The sequence below is a fragment of the Fukomys damarensis genome, unplaced genomic scaffold (assembly GCF_012274545.1).
Source record: "Fukomys damarensis isolate Sample0158 unplaced genomic scaffold, DMR_v1.0_HiC HiC_scaffold_19, whole genome shotgun sequence".
Classification (NCBI taxonomy): domain Eukaryota; kingdom Metazoa; phylum Chordata; class Mammalia; order Rodentia; family Bathyergidae; genus Fukomys; species Fukomys damarensis.
The window spans coordinates 35,160,058-35,182,404 of record NW_022900931.1 but is presented as its reverse complement, the minus strand read 5'-3'; the positions used below and the strand labels follow the sequence as shown (position 1 = coordinate 35,182,404).

At 36.8% G+C, this 22,347-nt stretch overlaps 1 protein-coding gene and 2 long non-coding RNA genes across 6 annotated transcripts in view; 2 read left to right on the top strand and 1 right to left on the bottom strand.

Moving 5' to 3' along the window:
- LOC104855794 overlaps nucleotides 1–2,822 on the top strand; it is a 9,400-nt gene extending 6,578 nt beyond the window's left edge. For both annotated transcript variants that reach the window (XR_002025058.2, XR_778489.3), the window contains one exon: nucleotides 2,381–2,822. This is a non-coding gene — a long non-coding RNA (uncharacterized LOC104855794). The remainder of the gene's footprint in view (nucleotides 1–2,380) is intronic.
- Nucleotides 147–22,347, bottom strand: part of Wac (WW domain containing adaptor with coiled-coil) — a 78,031-nt gene continuing 55,830 nt past the window's right edge. For 2 of the 3 annotated variants that reach the window (XM_010614772.3, XM_010614770.3), the window contains 7 exons: nucleotides 10,635–10,880; nucleotides 9,528–9,650; nucleotides 8,145–8,293; nucleotides 5,668–5,786; nucleotides 4,120–4,306; nucleotides 3,172–3,299; nucleotides 147–587 (listed from right to left, as the gene is read on the bottom strand). In XM_010614772.3, the coding sequence (XP_010613074.1) occupies nucleotides 518–587; nucleotides 3,172–3,299; nucleotides 4,120–4,306; nucleotides 5,668–5,786; nucleotides 8,145–8,293; nucleotides 9,528–9,650; nucleotides 10,635–10,880 (1,022 nt within the window). In that variant the 3' untranslated portion in view covers nucleotides 147–517. The remainder of the gene's footprint in view (nucleotides 588–3,171; nucleotides 3,300–4,119; nucleotides 4,307–5,667; nucleotides 5,787–8,144; nucleotides 8,294–9,527; nucleotides 9,651–10,634; nucleotides 10,881–22,347) is intronic. The other variant, XM_010614771.3, reaches the window with a different exon arrangement.
- Nucleotides 5,760–21,081, top strand: LOC104855792. The gene is made up of 3 exons (XR_778488.2): nucleotides 5,760–6,956; nucleotides 18,821–18,891; nucleotides 20,551–21,081. It is a non-coding gene; the product is annotated as an uncharacterized LOC104855792 (long non-coding RNA).

Sequence of the window (22,347 nt, the reverse complement as noted above, 5' to 3'; positions counted from 1 at the left end):
TCAGGTGCAGGTGGAAACAGCTGTTTCATGATATTTTGTACACTGCCCATATGGTTCAAAATTGCATCCTTAGACACAGATCACCTGGCGCTTGCACTGAATTTTTGAAAATGCAAGATTTCTGAATGATAAATTAACCCCCCCAATTTTTTTTTTTTTTTAAAAAAGCTAATTTTGCAGACAGTTTTACATGTAAAAGGCTAGGTACTTAGCCACCTCAGCACTGATTAGTTTTGGATGTCTAAGCTCTGTTACACATGGCTTCCCATGGCTTCACTCTACAAAACATATTTACAACGTGAAGAATACATCTACAAGAAATCTACATTTCAAGGGTTTTACAGATCAATCTGTATCTTTCCCCTGAATCAACTGTCACAGACCCTATCATCCCCTTGTCATTTTCTCTGTCCAGCTTAACGGTCCAAAGTCTACTTAAATGCAGCTCAAAAATGTTAAGACTGGGCAACAGATTTATAGTTCCTGTATGCAAAACCATATGTGATTATTCACATCTTCACACCATAAAGGAATTCTGATTTTTTAGCTTTTCAAGTTCCTTAATTTGTTGTCTCAGAAACAGTATCCTGAAAAATAAAAGCAGACATCAGAATCTGTGTGAACATACACTACAGAAAAAACAAACTGAAAATATAACTATACTAATTAAATCTGTATCAGTTTATAGTTAAGACAATTACCTGTAATGCATGACCAGCATCACAATGATAAAAAGATGTAATATTTCTTAGTTTTCTAACAATTTCTCAATGATTACTATAGATACAAGGACTGATTTAAGATAAAACCATACTACACATGTTCTGGCCTGTAATGTTAAGTAAGATTTGATAGTTTACTAAGTGTAAGAGTCTAATCAACTTGAGCAATATTCAATGTAGATACATAAAAACGAAGCTGAGAAAACTATAGACAACAATTTTATTATTTTGAATTGGCAAGTGAAGAGGCTTCTGAATGTTCCCAACACAAAGAAATTATATCTGGGCTGGGGATTTAGCTCAGTGGTTCTGCCAGTATACAGATCTACATGCATTTAAAGTCCAGAGTGCACCACACAATCATGTCAATTAAAGCCTGAACATGGGCTGGCCTGTGCCACAGGCGGAGCATATGCTAAATGTGCTTGAGGCCCTAGGTTCAATCCATAGCTGCATTGTCTAGTTTTGTGTTTTCTAAATGGAACCAAGTCAACTCTAACTGGTAAGTTATGTATGTTTAACAGAAAATATAAAATATAAACTCTGCAGTTAACTATCCTCCCAGACTATGAAATCCTTCCTTTTGTTCTGTAAACTGTGGTATTTACTATCTCTGATACCAGTGAATTAAGGCATAATTATACACCAGACTGCTATCTGACCATGTGGACTGTTTTCTTTAAGACAAAGTGAACAGTGTAATTTTTTAAATTGGAGTTTTTTTTTTTAAATGTCAAAACTATTTCCAGATCCTAAAGTTAAAAGATCCCAGTTGATATTTAAAAAAACAAAGAAAAATTTCAGAACTGAAAAAGAAACAGTTCTTCCAAGTTTGCTACAAATCTATAAATTTGGTATTTAGTAAATATTTACAGTTTCATGACAAGCTTAACTCTTCCCTGAATCCAGTGATATACTATACATAGGATGTAATAAAAGCAACTCAAGTTTGCCCTCAATTTTGTAATAGGAATTAAAAAAATATATCTAAGCTATAATGTGGTGCAGATATTTTACTTGAATGAAATACAAGCTAAACATTAGTAGAAAAAAGCAGGGTAGTAAATATGCCACCTCAATAAAGCACCAACGACCAACAACAGGCATGGTGGTGCATGCCTGTAATCCCAGACTGCCATGATTTTGAGGCCAGCTAGGGCTAGCTACATAGTGAGTCTGAGGTCAGCCTGAACACACAGCAAGACCCTGTCTCAAGAAACCAAAACCAAAACAACACCAACTACCAAACCAAAATTTCCAAACCATAATTTGCAAGGGATCTACATAGGTGATGTGAGGGTAAAAGGACCAGCAATGTGAAATCTCAGCTACACCCTCACCAGCACAGCAATGATCTCCAATCGAGTTGTAATTAGCTGCTGTCAACAATTCACTTTTAAAGTAATGTAACTGTAATTTATAAGGAAAAAAGGCTTAAAAAAAGCAATTAAATGTTTCATCACTCATTATACAGACACAAAACATGATCAAAAAGAATTTTAGATAAATTTCATACAGAAAATAAAATCTGTGTCCAGGGCCAGGAATGGAGCTCACAATGTGCCTGCCTCTCAAAAAGCAAGGTCCTGAATTTGATCCCCACTGCCCAACCCCAAGCCTTCCTGCTGTACCTACTGTTTCTCTCTTTGTGGTTTCAGGTACTTGCAGTTAAAAAACGATGAATTCCAGGAAGAATCCCTCAATCTTATACTCCACTCTGTGCTGAGTGGTGAGACCCAGCTGCTCCCTGTCCTCTGACCCATCCCTTCATCCAGGACAAACATGCTGCACATGGCCTACTCAGCAGTCACCTAGTAGCAGCCCTGGTTGTCAAACTATTACAGCAAGAGTGTCTGTGTTTGAACCCCTTATTTCACAAAATAAGGGCCTAAGAAAACAACAGCGAGGATGCTAGCAATTCCAACATGCCAGAGAAGCTGCAACATGCTGAAGTGAAAAGGTCTAAGTTCTCAACCTAATGACCAAAGAAAAAAGCTGCACACCAAAGCTGCTAACATCTATACTAAGAACAAAACTTCTAATGAAATTCTGAAGCAAGAAATTCATGGTAGTTTCACTGCTGCACCTGAAATCGGAAAAGCTACAAGCCACAGCACTACATGTATGTGCTTTGAAATGTGGACCAGAATTTTAGCTCGGTGGTTTTGCTGCCTGCCTCGCACAAACAAAGGTCCCAAGTTTGATCCTCGGTACCAAAGAAAAGAACAAAAAAAGAAGAGCTAGGGATTAGCTCAGTGGTTCCTCTGCCTGCTTGCAAGCTCAAGGACCCAAGTTCGATCCCCAGCACAAAAAAAAAGATGGAAAATGCATTAGACTATGAGGCCTGGTACTACCTATGGCTTTAGGATCCAGCAGGTTCTCGGAAAGCACAACACTGAACAAGTAAAAGGCACTAGTCTACATTAATGCTACAGAACATAAAACCTACCTTTGCTCTCGCAAAGTTGCTTGAATTTCACATACTCGGACTAAAGATCTTAAATTTTTTAATTCAGTACAAATTTCTGACATGTGAACACTTCCCATGTTATGGGCTTCTTCACGCAATCTCGATGCCTACAATTAAAAAAATAAAGATTACACAAAATATATTACAAATAATTATGTACAAAAAACCATTACATTTCCAAGAAGAATTTCATATAGATTACAAAAATATACTACAAATAATATTAATGTACACAAAACATGACATTTCCAAGAAGAATTTCATAGTAAGATTACAGAATAAACTTTTACAATAAATGTTAGAAAATGGTGGGGCATCTAAGAGGAAAAATGATTTTTAGCAACTACCTCTACTGGTTAGAAGGTAGTTTACCTGACTTCCTTTCGAGGTTTCCTAAGTAAATAACATTTCTCATCACAGGACAGTTTAACACTATCACAATCTGTGGTGAATGAAAGATGCCAGGACACTGAACAGAACTGCCACTCTGAGAGTTCAGACATAGTATTGCTGCCGGGCTGCAGCTCATTAACAGAACACATGCACTAGCATGTGTGAAGCCCTGGGTTCAATCCCTAGCACTACCAAAACAAAACAAAAGATGTACTGTATTTCTACATTAAACATGCATACATAGATCACATGAGGTTTCTGTGAAGTTTTAGACCTTACAGATGATCAGCTACCTAATAAACAGTGGTAAAAGGCAGGTAAGTGAAATGTGCAGAAGTCTCATCTCCAAGCAAAATTGTTATAAACTTTTAGCTTACAAACTAGTATTTTAAAGAATGAATACAGAAGTAAAGTTAGAAAAGCTATATATACAGCTCGAATTCAGGAGTCCCAGTTAGATTTTCTGAAAGTGGAACTCTGCTTTTTACTGCTAGTCACTCAATGATAAAGCACGTCACGAATCCTGCAACATACCTGCTTCTCTGCATGGTCTGCAGGCCAGCCTTGAACGTGTTTTATGAGATTTTCATTGAAATGTGCTGCTAGTGTAGGTGTTAAGGAGCATGGAGGGCGGGCAGATGAGTTCTGGGGTACAACTGTTGCATTCGATGCATTGCTACTCGAAGTGTGATTTGGACCAGGGGATGGACTTCTCTGGCTACTAGTAGAGAATAACAAAATTATAAATAATTTATTTAAAGGTAATTTTTAGGTATTGTAGAAATTGCCTGTTAGTAATGTGTATTAATTTAAAAAAATACACAAATTCGTATAACTTTATTCTAATATCAGATAAATAGAATTACCAATCCAAAGTATATTTGTATCATGCATTTCCTCAATACCCTCTGGGGAACAAAAAAAGAACCCTTCCAACACTACTGTCAAAGTCAAATTTAAAATAATTATATATTCTCCAAATTCGACAGCAGAACCTGTTGACTGTATACTGCAGACACTAACAAGAAATAAGGGTCATGTTATATAAAAAGGTTGTATTTCAACAGCTGTAGATATAAGGCACATCTGAATATTGTGTGAAATGTGAAGCAAAACATAGGCACTTTAAAATCAGATAGTACTGAATGAATACAGTGGCAAAATAAGGCCAAAAATGTTGAGATTGGTTATCTTCTTTTAAAAGTCAATGGTTTGGGCCAGGGTGTGGGGATGTGGTGGCAAGAACAAGAATGTAATCACCCAAGGATTTCCTACCAGTGTCACCAGACTTGGCTCCGAATGAGTTTCAGTTATTTCCAAAAACAAAATCTCCCAAAGGATGAAAGAGTTTTCATCACTGAGTATATTTAAAATAATACTGCAGCTTCTAAAGACAATTTAAAAGAATTTCCCAAAAATGTTCGAGCAATGGCGACATTGCTGGAGTAAGCAGACAGCTTCCCAAGGTGATTATTTAGAAGGGAACAACTCCCCTTTGGAGGTGTAAGGTCTGAAATGTTTGTTTCAAAAACAACAATAAAAACATCAGTTGAATTATTTTGCCACCTCACAGTATGAAACAAAAATAGGAAAATTACATGAAAAACATTCAACAAATTTCTTCCCAAGGTGTATCATTAACAAACAACAAGAAATGAAAACACAACACAGTGCTACATAACATGAAGAGCAATGTGTACAGGGTCAGAGAGGAAGCCATCAGGAAAGCTTGGGGGTCCATCAGCTGGGAGCACTGCTCCAACTGTAGACTTTGGAATTGCCAAAATTGCTGTGTAAGTGATACAACAAAATACTGTAGTAGCATTTTTAGTCCCAATATATACTATACCACATAAAATTTTAAATGAAAAAAGCTTGTATCAAAATAACCCAGGCTTCATTTTTTAAAGGCTTAATTATTAGACTTCTTGTATAGAAGATTTGTCAGTTTTTAAACAAAATTAAAATTAGGCTGTCCTCGGATTCTTCAAAGTTCCATGTAACACATACATAAATAACACAAACAAAGTGGCACGCCATACTATGGAAAAGAGTGAAGTACAGCACACAACAGAAACCCACCTGGAGCGCTGAAGACTTCGAGGAGAGACAGGCTCATGAACCTGCTGCTTGTCCGCAGTTATAGGCTGCTGTGTGGCCGACTGTGACACTGGTCCTTGCTTAACTACTGGAGTACTAACCTAAAATGTCAAAAGCTGGTGAGACAGGGTTGTCACAGGCAAATCGCGTGGAAATGAGAGAAAATGACATAAACATTCATGTGAATTACTACTCTCCATATATTTAATAGCCTTAAACACTGTAAAATCTAGAGTTTTCATGAAGTGGAATCAAAGATCTTGCCAAAGGTCCCAATAAGATGAAGTTACATTGTGAAGCACATCTACTGTTCTCTGTACAACAGCCTAAAGGCTACAGAGATATGTACTGTCACCAGACCGAGAAAAATTGTTCTGCTTTTTAGCAGTGTACTTCCCAATGCACTGTAATTTCTCCTGATTTACATCACTACATCACTTCCACATCAACATGCATCTGTTATGTTATACAAATGCAGATGCTTAGATTTCAATCACACTTAAAAAAAAAAAAAAGTATAGATGAACTGTATGCACACAATTCAACTTGAGAGGCCTCCAAAAGGCGATACCATAGACGTAGACCAGCCAATGAGGATCACATGCTATTTACTTTCTCATGTGATAGCCAGAGAAAACAAAGCATAAATGTAATAAATATAAGCTGTAAATTAATTAAGGCAGAAAGCAGAGAGCCTTTTATGAACTGGTAACATTCTCCAAGAGCATAGCTTTTTCCTATCTCCAGCCTGGAGCTCTCCGTGTGTGCTTTACATAAATGGGAAAAGAAATACTGACTCCACCGAATCACTGTATGTGATGTTTGATTTACAACAGCCCACTGAAGTTCATTCACTGTGAATGTTGAGAAGTCATCAGTCTTTATATATTAAAAATACACCAAGGAGAGACTGATGTTCTCACTGTTTCTTCTCTAGTTGATTTATGAAAATAGCTAAGAAAAAAACAAAAAGCAACAAAAAACCTGGGAATGACTGACCAGGTAGGGACACTAGAAGTATGATTATAAATGCAGTCACTATACTGGGGCTTAGTCAATTTTTATTTTTAAAAAATTCTCCTAAACAAATCTGGATAGCACTGCTTCTTCTGAGTTACCTTTTCTTTGGTTGACAGGGTCCCACTATGTAGTTCAACCTCCTGCCTCAGTCTCCCGAGTGCTGGGACCACAGGTGTGTGCCACACCACCGCACCCGGCCGGCCTATTTCTGACTAACCAAAAGTTCTCATCCTTTTTATAAAGAACACTGGGTAAGTTTTATAAAGAAAAGTTCTATGTAAACTCAAATGTTGAATTAGTTTGAAAAACTGACAGTTATCTGCTTCAGGGATTTGAAATGTCGATTTTATGACTATATAAAACTGATTCCGCCACTTACTCACTCTGAGCTACACTTATTGCCCTTTTAAAATATCACCTTAAACACAAGTTGTACTAAGCTCTAAGAATAAGGCCTGTTTTGCTCATATCTAACTAGTACCCCATCAAAATGTAGACAAATAATAACTGCAAACAGACAACTATAAACTGGTATTAAAAAAAAAAAAATCAATCTGGACCCTGAAACATGCATAGTCTAATGGCTGAGGAATGCAAAGGATGAACAAATCTGAAGACCTAACAGCTGGCCTTCAAGACAGAATGCAATATAATTTTACTTCTAAGATTCTCATTAAGCTCTTATTTGAATAAAGAATTTTTCAGCATTAAAAAGTTTGAAGGTCCAGTTTCATGCATACTAAAAAAGAAAAAGAAAATCACAACTTATGAAAGAGTGTTGTTTCCCAGATGTTCTGTTAAAGAGCACAGAATGAGTGCAACTGGTGTTGATTATACAGAAGTTGTGCCCAAGACTCAGGTGGTGACACAGTGCAAACTGGAGAACACTGCTGAGGCTCTTGCTCAGTCCAGTGACAGATGAGCAACACTCTGTGTTCTAAAATTCTGCTTAGACAAACACGGGCAGTGTTGCTTAGTAAGATGGGTTAAGTATTCAGAAAGACCCAGGTTCCAAATTCTAATCACCACAAAAGCCAGACTTAGTTTGGCTCAGTTTAATTTTACCTGTCAAATGTGATGTTCATGGTATCAAAAAATTAAATATGGTATACAAAGCTTTTAGACAAATGGACTCATTTCTAAAGTAAAATTGTGAAACGAGCCACTGGCAAACACTCTTTTCACGTACTTCAGTCTGAGCGTTCTGCTCACGCTAAGACTCAGTATATCCTCTTCATTGCACTGTCGATGCCAAACAGGGAAGAGTCAGGCAGCATTGAAAGTTAACATTGACTCAAGTTTCCTCTCCTGCATCTACTACCAATCCTGTGTATTCGTTCCACTATTATCTTCATCTCTACAATATAGACTCTAAAATGTTACTGACTTTCCAAAAGTAAGTAGTGTCTTCAGACCACATTCCCTCAAAGGTGACGTACCTTTGGCTGTGACGAAACAGGAGGAGTACTAATCAAGGGTTTGATAGGGACTGTGTTAGTCTGAGGTGTGCTTATCCTTGGAGATACATAAGATCTTGGGGATGAGGCATCAGATGTTAAAGACATGGGAGACTGATTGGATGGCTGGGCTGTAAAAAGAGTCGAGTAATTAATTTCAAATAAACCAAAACTCCTTGAAAGACATGTGGTACAGATCTCTCCACCCCACTCTACACACCCCACGTCCTGTATTCCCTGAAGAACGCTCATCACAGTGACTAACTGTGCTGCAGAGGTGAGCACACTCGGTAGAGGCTGCTACTCCCTTCTGAGGCTGGAGCAGGCAGTTTAAGCTGAACCTATTGTCTTACCGTAGCTCCCTAACCATCTTCAGTTCTTATTCCCACAAAGACCCAGGTATCCCTCTCAGTTCCCTGCCTCAAGGGGCTAGCGAGGGGGTTGTATGTCTGCACCACTGTGTTTCCATTCCAATCAGGTATCCTGCTCAGCTTAGCAATGTTCTGACAGAGTGACCCGTTTAGTCCATTTGGATACTTTCATCAAGAGGAATATTTGCTCATTCATAGCAGGAACTAAGCACATCTTTAACCATATGTGATAGTCAACAATCATGTAACATCAACTGCAAACAAACTTCGGGTCTTTTTTCTTTTTCTTTTTTTTTTTTTACGTTTTTGAGACAGGGTCTCACTATGCAGTTGAGACTGACCTGGAACTCACTATGTAGCCCAGGCTTTTCTCGAACTCACAATGATCCTCCTGCCTCAGCCTCCCAAGTGCTGGGATTACAGGTGTGGCACCACCATGCCCGGCTTCAGGTCTTTTAATATATGGAATATTTCACAAAGATTTAGGGTTTATGAAAGTTTACTTTCAGCTCTGGAGTAAAGTATGTTACTAATGATTTAAATTCGGAATTAAATATATACAGTAAATAAGTCCTTGACTTACAAACATTCCAGATGAGAACTTTCACAGATACAAATGGATCTCAAATTATGCAGATGCAAACAAATCCCAGAAATAGCTCTTGTGTCTGACAGACACTGTCACAGCTGTGCGAAAGTGCACAGTAGGATAGTGCCCAGGATGTCCAAAGCAAAAGGAAAAGCAGTGGTGATTTGGAGGGGATGCTAGGAAGCGCAAAGCAACATACACTGTGTGTGCGTGTGTATTTTGGTACCAGGATCGAACTTAGGACCTTGCACACTTTCAGGGCAGGTGGTGGAACCACTGATCAAATATAAAAAAGAAAATCTATATGGTAGGGTAATCACTTCAAAAACAAGAAACTAACCTGCTCTGATTTCAAAACAAAACCAAACTACAACTGTAGAAGAATCCAAGTATATGAGCAAATACCTTGGGTAGAGAGCTGAGCAGCCTGAGAAATCAGAGACGTTATGTTGAAAGCAGATGGTCCAGCAGTAAGAAACTTATGAATTATAGACTGCAGTGAAGCTTGGGTCACAGCTGCTGTAAGAACTAAAAACCCATTATTTCTTAAATTCAAATAAAAACAAAGAGGCTTATGAACCATTAGTAACATACTGAATGTTTGAAACTAAAACACAGAAATAAATGAGAAATGGCTAGAGGCAGGGAAAAAGATACTCACTGGTTTACCATAAAGATAAGCCCATAATTTCTTTTACACTAATAAAATTCCTACATCAAACTTTAAAAAAACACCACAGAATGTTCACTGGAACTTCTGATTATGCCAAAGTCTATACACATATGAGTAAAGCAGTCCATGTATTATTTGTGATTAACTGGATAAATATTGGTAATTTAGTGACCGCTTTTCACAAGAGCTGACCACTCAAACTCTACACATCACATCTGCCCCAGCAGTGACAAATGTGATCTTGTACTGATATATTCTTCTGTCATTTTCTCAAACTGTTTAAAAGTTTTATTTTATCTAAGTAAAACATTTACCTATCAAGCTCAAGAACTGCATAATTTATCTTAGAGAAAAACATACAGAAAAGACAAGGGTCAACAAGTCTGACAGAGTATTTTTAGGACACAGAAGTGAATCACGTTACTATTAAATAATTATACAAAAAAGCACAAAGAGGTTGGTTATTCTAATCAGAGAACTCTGCAATGCCCTTAGGACTTGATGTTTGAATATGAATGGTTTCCACATTAAAGCCACATTCACCACTGTTCAAATTTCTTTGAGATAAATGTCCAAACACTTTAGCAATATGCTTAAGAAATTATGTTGGAATTAATGTAATTAACAAGAAAAAAGGGCAAAACTTTATATCTAGTACTACCTTACCTTCCAGTAATTAAGTGTAATTATTTCAAAGTAACTTTTCACACACAAGACTTTAGAAATACAAAAGGCTTTATACCAATTTTAACAAATTCTCCACACTAAACACATCTCCAGTAACAACCAGATACAAAGGTTTTTTTTTTTTAAGACCAAAAATTAATATGAAAACTCACCTTCATTTATTTTGGATATGTCCATGTTAGAATTATTGAGCTGCAGTGTGGCTTGTAAAGCAGGAAGCAACTGTCTGAGAAGATTTGGGTCCTGGAGTAGTGGAGGTATCGGTGACTGTGGGACAGGAGAGACAGGGACTGCAGAAGCAGATGTAGGAGGTGCAGATGTGGGATTCAGTCCAGAGGCAGAAGACGTAGAAGGAGTTGTGCACGAATGGGATACTGATTTGTCTCCTGCTATAGATTCTAAATAAAAAGGAAACAGTAAGGCTGAAAAAAATGATCTGAACAGCAGAAACTAAACCAACATTACAAAAGCATCTTCTATGTGCTAGGGACCTAATGCCAATAATCTCATTTAATCCTTACAAGGGTGCTCTGTAAATATGTGCTTCAGCAGAATAATGATAAACATTTTAATATTTCTATTCATTGGTGAGAAACAGGACAAGAAAGATCAGTTTTAAAAGATCAGCTTGTTTAAAGTCTGAATCTGGTATATCCTTCATGTCTGACCTGCAAGGTACCACATCGTTCTCTCTACAAGTATGTAACACGGTCACATACTAACTTCACATTCAGATAGTGTCCACCGGGGTAATGGGACAGTTTGATTCTTCACAACTTAATTTATATCTCAGGATTAAGAAAAAAATGTTTATGACAACAACAAAAACCTAAACAGACAGTGGCCCTAATGCATGTCAACACAGGTACCATGGTAGTCATTCTCAAAATGAGCAAAAGATCTGATGAATGAGAAGTGACTACTATTTTGAACTTTTATGCTAACTACAGTAACTGAGTTTTAGGACACGATAAAATATCACCACTAAAAAAGAAAAGATAAAACAAACCAAAAGTCTGCCTCATAGCATTTAAAAAGAAAATGTACAAAACACATATGAAAAGCTATTTCTATTTATATAATCAATGCCATTGCAATGAAAGCCCCAACACTTATATAATAAAATATTAAGCCTTGAAGAAAAAATAATTTTTGAAGAAAAGAATACAGCAAGTTCTGCCTAACAAATAAAAATCAATTTAAGTTATACTAAACTCCCGTGTCTATATTTAAGTCTTTAAAGCTTATCAAAGGCAAACAGGCAGGTATCTTTGGTATCATAAAACATTAAAATTACAAAAAGCCAAAATAATTAGAAAATACTGGCAACCAGAGTATTCAAAAGAATTACTGTGAACCTAAAAAGAAAAAAAACAAAAACAAAAACCTACTCAATACTTTGTAAGTTATTTCACAGAAGAAACCAGAATGACTAAAATGGGATTGTGCTTGTTTCTCTCAAGTATGGATAGCTATTTTCATACCTTTCAGATTATGCTGATTAACTATGAACAACTTGGAAGACCCTTAGTTTAATTTTAATCTGATTACCCAATATATATTTTTAAAATTTATTTTTGTTTTTTGCAGTACCATGAATCAAACTCAGGATCTTGAGCTCGCAAGGCAGGCGTGGCTCCACTGAGCTAAATCACCCCCCAAGATAGTTTTATTTTAATAAGGCGTACACTTTACAGAAAGATCCTTTAGTCTGGCAGACTGCCTGATCACTTTCCCAGCTTTGCCAGCCTGGATATAAAGAAATCTGTATGGAAAGATGAAACAAATTTTTACCCTACAAAAAACCTGTTATTTTAAGCAGCAATTATAGCCTATATTAGCATTTTTCTCCAGATCATATCTCTTGTTTTCGGATTTCTTTTATTACTACTCAGAATAAAAAAAATTTCTATGAAAGAAAGGAAAAATTTCTATGAGGACGGGAAAAGAAAAATATGAGAAAAGGAAAAAATGGAAACAGTCTGTAAAAAGGGAAAGGTGGAGGGCATGAAAGGTCAGGGGCATGGGGAAAAAATAAGAACAAAGATACATCATGAAAAGGAACAAGATCTCAATGATGAATGTAACTGTACTACTGTACTGTATACCTAAAATGTACCATTAACTCAACAAGAAAAAAAAAAAAAGAAAAAAGAAAAAGCAGTGATTTGGGGTTGAAATTCTAACGTTATAATCTTTACTGTCACTGATTTAACTGTTGTTCAAATGCTTTTTGATCTGAAAATAATTTCAATTTGTTATAGACTAAAACATAAATTTTCTATTTTCATTTACTGTATGAATTAAATTAGGATTCTCACTTTTCTGTACATTTATTTCCTTTTAATGACAGAAGCAAATTGGAAAAGAGGATGCAAAGTGTTTTCAAATTTTGTTCTATTGTTGCTAACTATTCAGAGACTTGAAAAGTTAGAAGGACTTAAAAAATCCATTATTACTCTTTTAAGTCCATCAAATGAAATGCCACAAAACAGAATACTGATATAGATAAGCAGTGTGGAAACCAACTGATCCTATCACTCTATTTATGGGACTCTGGTTAAGTGACTCACCTGAAGGACAGAATTTCCTATTACAGTTTGAGTATTACTTCTCAACAGACTGCTTATCAGAATCGCTTCTGCAGCTTAAAATTAACAAACTCCAACTCAGATCTAATGAACCTGGGGCAACTTACTCATGTGTACAACTTTAAAAAGTTCTACGAGTGATTTTGGTGCCATTGGTGGTTACAAAACAAATAGGCTGCAGGTCTGCTTCTGGCTGCCAGGAGGGAGCAGCTCTATGATGAGTCCACAGGCCCAAAGATAACTAGCCAAGTACCATGGACTGAATGAAACCTTGAGCCCAAAGTACCCCTTTCCCCTTACTAAGAATACTTCCGGTATTCTGTCACCATGAGGGGGGCTGACACAGCTAGACTCTGGCAGTCCTTCTGGTCTCATAACCCTATCATCTGGTCAGCTCAAACAATGTCACCTGCTTTTATGTGGCATGAAACTTTCACAAAATACACTGAATCTTTCAGGGAAAAAAAAGAAAAAGGCTTGAGATCCTTAGGCTTTTAACTAAAAGCATACAAAAAGAAATATAATCACAGCAAAGTACAATACCAAGAATTGAGTGAAGCAAGAATAAATCAAAGATGGGAAAGCTAAACCCATTTCTAGGTAGATCATCAGTAATTTTTATACTGCTCCTTTACAACACCTCCTCCAAATGACCTTCCAAAGCCTGTTACAAGTTATTATACACGTTTTTATATTTTTCATATTATATGCCTCTATCTACCTATGTAACTGGAAACTAATGAGTTTAGTAATACAAATGCTATTTTGAGAAGTAGTCATTGTATTTATCCCTGTCTCTAGCCCAAGGACAAAATGGAAGTCAGCATTAACATGTATGTGTCAACTGCATGCTGAATTCTGCAGCAGGCACAGGTGCACATTTAAGCACATTCTCTCACCCTCCAGTTGAGTCTTCCCAAGTGTTGGGGATAATGGGTCCCTAACAATGTAAATGTCATCGAGGTTAATTAATTCTGTGCTATATATTCACAAAGCTAAGTGACACTATGTAATGTAAATCCAAATTATCTGAGACATATTTTAAATACTACCCATAATTTACTAAAGTGTTTTTTCATATAAAAGGCAACTGAATTACTATTAAGAGTATGTTAATCACTGATTGTACTTTCACACAGAAACCTAATTTTAATTAACAATTCAATATAAAACCTTTGCTGGAATCTACTGTTTAGGATGTGGGACTAATACACCTAATGCTGGATTTTATTAAATGAAACATGAATAGAAAATTTGGACGGTTGAAATGAGCCAGCAAAAGATAAAAAGAATGAGCATATGTAAGGGAGTAAATGCAGTCTTTTCCATTACCAAGTCATTTTAATGGACTCTCTTGCTCTTTATTTTTATTTTTGGTATTGGGGGTCGAATTAGGACCATGCACTGGCCAGGAAGGTGTGGCGCCACTGAGTTAAATCCTGAGCTCTCTTCCTCTTTAATAAGTGTATCAGCCTCTGCTCAACTTCGGCATAAAAGTTTCCTAAGCATTTTCTTAAGAAACACCGGATACTTTAAATGTGTTTCCATAAAGTCTTTGGTAATGGAATGGTATCTAATTTTAGCTCTAGTAATTTGACTGTGTGTGTGCCTATGCTCTTAAACTGAGTGTAACTACTGTAAGAGGTAAAATAACTTTCCTTTCTTTTATACCTAACATTTGTGAATTACTGACTTGTGTTTCCAACTTTTGCCAAAGGGGGGAGTAAGAGACCTGCCTACAAAATTACACTAGAGAGTTTATCATTCAGCTCTTCCAAACCACTCTTTCAAGTCACCCAACTATATAAAGCAGAGCCAAAATTGATTTCTGATCTACATTTTTCTGGTATATCAAATGACTCATTTTTGACAGTGGCATATGTTTGCAATCCCAGCACTCTGGGGGGGGGGGCAGAGGCAGGAGAATTTCAGATTCAAGCCTCGTCTGGTCAAATTAGTCAAACTGTTTTAAAATTAAAAATAAAAAGGGCTGTGAATGAAGCTCAGTGTGAAGCCCTAGGCTCAATCCCCAGTCCCAGAAAGGGGGGAGGAGGAGAATCTAATTGTCTGTACAACTGAACAGCACATATGAAAACATGGAGTACTGCCTCCTCCAGGTCCTCCTCCTCCTCCTCCTCCTCCAACTACTACTGATGTCACAACAATTAACATCATCATCATCTTCATCATAGGCATCCTGCTTTTCCTATTTTATAGGAGTAGTATTACAAGTGTGGCACGCAGTAGGTTATAACAAAAAATAAAACATGCAAATGGGGCCAGGCATGGTGGCGCACGCCTGTAATCCCAGCACTCGGGAGGCTGAGGCAGGAGGATCGCTGTGAGTTCCAGACCAGCCTGGGCTACACAGTGAGTTCCAGGTCAGTCTCATAGTGCAACCCTGTCTCAAAAGACCAAAAAACCAACCAACCAAACAAAAACAAATATGCAAATGTCACAAAGTCGTAAGGCAGTGATGTGTGAATATCTGCGCCTTCCATTTTAATTATATGTTATGAATATTTAAAATCACATATCCTAAAACTTTCTTTGCATTCATAAACATACATGAACCGGTGCTGTTTTATTAATAGAAAGACAGTGAATTTCTTTGTAACATTTAATTCAACTGAAAAATTGCATATTTTCAACTTTTCAGTGGATTGTGCTACACTAATTTCCACAGAAGTATTAACTTATGCATTCCTTCCAACTTCATCTCACCACAACCAATCATTAATTGTTGTCAATCTTAAGGGTGCAAACTGACCTCACATTTAATGTTACTTCCAGTATGTATGGCTAACCTCTTATGTTTAAAAAAATAATCCTGGTAAAATGCACAACATAAAATTCACCATTTTGGCTCCTTCTGGGGGTGGGGTACTGCACACAGGGCTCTCTCATTAGGTACGTGCTCTGATACTGAGCTACATCTCCAGCCATTTTCATATTTTATAAGATGCCCGGGCTGGACTTGGATCTGTAGTCTTCCTGCCTCAGCTTCTCAGAGTGCTGTGATTAAAAGTATGTACCATCACCACCAGCTACAGTTTGGCCATTTTAAGTGTCATTAAGTAATTCACATTTCTATATGTCACAATGACTCATCCCTACAGCCTTTTAAAGCTTCCCAACAAAAATATCGAATAATTCACTATTTACCACCCCCCATCAACTACTAGTAGGCACTATTCTATTTTCTGTCTCTGAATTTGTCCATTCCAGGCACCTCATACATGTGGAATCACACAATAGGTAAACTTCTGTGTCCTAGAAGTATATAAATCTTTTCATTGTACAATGTGTCAGAATTCATTTCTTATGATACCTGAATGCTGCACTGTATGCATGAATATCACATTTTATTATTTCTGTGGATGAGTATTTGATTTTTTTTTTTTTTTGACAGGGTCTCACTATGTAGTTGAGTCGGACCTGGAACTCACTATATATGCTCAGGCTGGTCTCGACCTCACAGTGATCCTCCTGCCTCAGCATTCCGAGTGCTGGGATTACAGGCATGCGCCACCGCGCCCGGCTGAACTGTTTCTAATGTTTTTCTTTTATGAGCAACAGCTATGAATCCTAGTGTAACAACACCTGTTTGAATCCTTGGCTTTCAGTACTTTCAGTTTTACATGTAGTATACCTGCTGGATGGCACAGGCAATTCTACCTTTGACTTTTTGAGGAACTACACTGTAAATTCCTACCAACAATGTTCAAGTGTTCCAATGTTCTTCAAACACCTGTTATTTCCTTTACAAATTAAATAATAAGCAATCCTGGTGAAGTGGTATTTAATTGTGCCTTCGATTTATATTTCTGTAATGACTGAATGGTACCTCTGAGCATCTTTTCCTGTTTACTGGCCATGAGAATATATGCTTTGGCTGGGCGTGGTGGAGAATGCCTATAATACCAGTACCTGGGAGGCTAAGGCAGGAGAGGATCTCTAGGTAACCAATGTGAGTTCCAGGCCAATATGAGCTACAATGCAAGACCTCCTCTCAAAACAAAACAAAACAAAAAAATATATTCTTTGGAGAAACATAGTCAAGTCCTTTACCCATAACTGAACTGGGTTAGTTTTTACTGTTGCTACTAATCCCTTATTACATATATGATTTAAGTATTTTCTTATAGTCTATGAGCTGTCTTGTTTGTCCCGACAGTCGTCAAAAAATTTTTTTCACCTGTGCATCTGGTGTCAGGTCCAAGACACCAATGACAAATCCAACTTTAGGGAGATTTTCTCCTATGTTTTATTCTAAAAATTTTAGCTCTGGAAATTAGGTCTTTGGCCCATTTTCAGTTAAGAAAGTAAGGCTAGGAATCAAATTGTCCTTTTTTCTAATTGTTCATATCTTTTGTCCATTTTTCTATTACTATTTTTGCATTGCTTTGCATAAATTCCTGAAGCATCATTTTGCATATGCTGGAAATATTTTTTTCCTAATTTGTTATCTTTCATTGGTTAATTCTGTCAGAGTAGTTTTAAATGTCTTACATGACCAACATATCATCAACTTATGAAAGGTAAATTCATTTGGGGCCTTAATGATCAAGACAGGTCTTCCTTATCCCCAAGTCATAAACAAGACTTTCTAATACAGTATTCTTCTTACATAGGTGTTTCTCCTCACCATCTTTACTAAGTTGAATGAATGCCATTTATTATGCTGACTAGACTTGACTAAAACTTATCAAGATTAAATTCCTCCACTAATATGCTGATGTTCAACAAATATCTAAGTAACTCTATAGCTAAACTTCATAATTTTTCACAATATGTAGTAGCCCCCAAAGTTTTTTTAAAACAGTGTAAATGAGAGCTAAAATTCATCCACTATCCATAGTTAATGACCTTCTAAAATCATCCGTAAAAAATTACTATCTTAACACATACTAAAGCCTTAGGCTTCATTCAAATATGTCTGTAGATACCATCAAAAGACAAAAAGGAATTTTATTCCACATGACTAATACCTCATATTAATACCTAACTAATCTCTTCTCCTCCTTCCATTATGGAACCTATATACACCAACCCATTCAAGAGTTACCATGAGTCACTGGGAGGTCTGCTTCTGAGACTAAAATGTTAATAAATCATAACTAAACAAAAACCTTGCTAAACGAGGTCATTAAGCTGACATTGGAACTTATTTGGCCACAGCAAACAACAAAGACCCAGAGGGCCAGGGATTTGGCTCAGTGGCAATATGCCTGCCTTGCATGTTCAAGGGCCTGAGTTTGATCCCCCGTACCAAAACAACAACAAAGACCCTTATCTCCTGCCTGTTCTGCTATTTCACTAATCCAGAAGTGACTGGAGTAGAACCAAAAGAGCAATACAGTGTGTCAACTGATGCAAATAGTTTTATACTTTTTAGTGTGACAGTTCATTACTTCACTAAATGATTGGGCAATAAAGTGATCTCACCAAAAAATACTCAAAGGTCACCTAAACAGATAACAATTTAAATGAGAAATTATTTTACTCCACCCGAGTACCGCTGCAAGGGTAGATAGTCACAGCTCCTACACATCTGCATCTCTTCAGCAATTAAAAACTGGGTTTATTTTATATTCTTTCTCTTAGATGACACACTGGCATTAACAGATCTAAATCTATTGCTAGGATACTTCAGCAAGATGTGTAACACATATACTCTCTTACTCTAAATACCATAACCAATGCAGGTAACTTCTCTAACCTTTAACACATTATCATCCTCACAGCTGTATATCCATGTACAACAAACATCTGCATACTGCTAAGTATCTGCCAAGCACTGGGGACAGAGCAGCAGGTAAGAAGGCAAAGATCTTATTCTTGTGTAATTGTGCATGCTACCACTGACATCTTTAGATACTATTAATCATCTATAAGGCATTTCTGACCCAACAGATCAACCTGATTCGAACCATCAATCTTCGATAGAAAAGATGTGACTGTTTTTTTGTTTGCAGAACTGGGGATCAAACTCAGGGCCTCATTCATAGTCGGCAAGTGCTACACTGTTGAGCTACACTCCCAGTCCTTAATTATATAATTGTTAAGGGAAATCCAAATACAGACAATCACAATGTCTATGAGCAGAGTTAGTACAAAGCTTAGCTGTCTCACGGATGACTCTCCTGACAAAGAAATAATTTCAAATTAATGGACACTTCAGAAATTTAAGATTAACAAGAATAACCTGAAAGGATAAAAACTATTATACATTTAAAGAAATGAATTGTGCCTTCAACTAAGATGCATAGGAAAACATCAGCAAAGACTGTACAATTTGCTCTATATAAACACACAGTTTGAAAGTAATCGTTTCTTCCTATAAATTTCAAACTGGTGCAACTTTTAATTAAATTTGTCAGGAATGATGTTCAAAGCATGGAGAGAAAGGTAATATTTAAATTCAAAACGTATAAAAAACAAATCTAACCTAAAAGCGTTATGGTGTAATTGTAAAAAAACTAAAATTATCAGTGCTATAACACCCAAGAGTACAAAGTGCTTTGGAAAAAGACAGAGAGAAATTAACTGATAAAATAACTAGAAAGACAACAGAGCTGGTTCTTACAGAAGTCCTGAGCTCAACAGGATAGGAATGGAAGAACAAACATATCTTACTTAGTAAAGCCTAAAAAACAGGTAACACAGTAAAAGCTGTACAAGTCTGCAACAGATACATGATGGAGAATGCATAAGTAGGGCCAGGGATGGAGCTAAATGGTGCCGCACCTGCCAGGCAAGCGCAAGCTCCTGGGTTTGGTCACTGATTCTGGAGAATGGATGAGCAGCATGTGTACAGATCAGGTTAGTATGGCAAACTCCATCTAGGCCATCAAGGTTTGCTGTAACCTTACTATAAAGTATGGACATTATCCTTTTGGACTAATGAGAAACCATTAGAAGGAGGAAACCATAAAGTCCATTTCAAATTTACGATCACGTCACTAAGAGGACAGAGTAAGAAGGAAGTGGAACACTGCAGTGGCTAATCGGGGAAAGAACATACACAATTGAGCTGTTTAAGATTTGAGTAGGAAGAGAAGAGAGGGCAGATAGGTGGGCAAGAAGGCCGAAGAGCAAGGAAAAATTGGGAGGTGGGAATAGTACTGTTAAATACTGAGAATCTAAGGATAAATTATGGGAAAAGGGAGAAATGTGAACACCACCTGAGGAAATGTAACAAGAACTTACATATGGAAACAGAGTATGAAGAAAATAATCACAAAGAATGACTACCAAAAAGGGACATGTGCAAGAAAAAGAACAAAACAGCTGAATGCTATTCATAATATCACAGAACAGGGAGACACAAGAACTAGAAAACTGGAGAGCCATATCACAGAAGCCACAGAAAAACTTGATGAAAGAGCTAGTAAGTGTTCAATGTACAAAAGTGAAACAAGTTGAAGAATCTGACAAGGCTGTGAGATTGTGTTGTTTCTTTTTCCTGTGACAGGGTCTAGATGTATTATTGCTGAGACCAGTCTTGAATTGTGGACTCAAGTGTTCCTCCCACTGAAGTTTCCCAGGACTCAAATTGGCAGGTACCACCACTGTACTGGCCTGGCATTTTTTTTGTTTTGTACCAGGGATCGAACTCAGGTCCTTGTGCTTGTGAGGCATGCGGCGGCACCACTGAGCTAAATCCCCAGCACTTTTCTGAGACCAAAGAGTCAAAATTATAAGAACTAAAAAATGGAAGCATCCATTGAGAGCATATTAATTAATCCTTTAATTTATACTTCACCTCAGAAATTTTGACAAACAGCTCAGCAAGAGGATAAATCTGGTGTTTATGTATGAATTTTGGCATAAGCTATCTTTAAATAAATGTACAATATTTGAAATGAGCATCAATCTGTGATGTATTTTGGAATGCATGGTAAAAAAATAATACTATGTAACAGTTATTGTAATAAGGGACATTCATATAATGTGTAAGAGAGGTGAAACTAGAAGCAGAAAAAAAATCCAATTATTTGAACGCTCGTCAACAAATTAAATCAATGTAAAACATTAGATCAATAAACAGATTTGGCTTAAAGGTTCATCATCTCCTGACTCCAGTTGACATTTCTTTTTTTTCTTCTTATGAGACAGGGAGGGTCTCACTGTTTAGCCCAGGCTTGTCTTGAACTAACTCACAGCAATCCTCCTGCCTCAGCCTCCCAAGTGCTGAAATTACAGGTGTGTGCCACCATGCCTGGCTCTCCACTAGACATTTCAAAGTTCAACAACTAACATTTGCTAATGACTCATCCATACTACAGTAGTATGAGTTTCATGAACTTATTTCTTTTCCATGATTCTGGTCACAGCGGAAATGGTCATGAATTGAATTGAACTTGATGGTTAGGGTCAATCTCAACTTTATAAAGAGAAATTTGATTTGGTATGAAGTCAGAATAGTGGAAAGAATTAAGTTCGTGAACCAAGGTGCCACTGGAATTTGTGTAGACTACTTTTTAGTTTCCTTAGATTCTCTTTGATGAAGCACAGTTTGGAATTGTGAAGAGCCTATTAAATACATTTGTCCACTGCTTATATTATACCTCTCAAGTGACTGTTACCAAAGTTATTCTCTAACTTCTTGAACATGTGAATTAACAATGAGCTGTATAAACACAATTTGCATTGCAGTATTTACCTGTAATCCTCAGATGGAGGTTTCATTTTAGAAACTAATACAACTTATCCTGTTGCATTTGTGACTCAGTTTTTAAATTCAGAAACTGAAACCAGTAACCTGGTGGAAACTACAAGCTAGACTCAGAAATAGGGAAGGCAATGGGAGTAAGGGAGATGAAAGGAGAGGGAGCTAGGCAGAGAAGAAAACATTGAAATATATACATAAAACCAATTGCATATTACTAAAAACAACTGATACAGAGAAATGCTGTTTAAAAACGCCTAATTTGCATCAAACTTAAAAATCGAGACTTCTATCAAGATAATCACAAAAATTAAAATTTTATGCAAATATGAAGGGACATTTAACTTTGACCAGTTATTTAAACCATCGTTAAACATTATAAATTAAGCACTTGACTTCAGTGTCAAAGGCAAAATGTCTTAATAATTACAAATTAAAAGAAAAGGCTCCTCATGACTAATTCTAGACCTACATCTATGAAGCAACTCAAAACAAAAAAGGAAGAAAAAGAAGAATTTGTAGTAAAGTCTTAAGTAAGCCAAAGAAAGTAACGTCATATTATCAGAAACTAAAGTCCAACGTGCAGCATCAAGTACAATG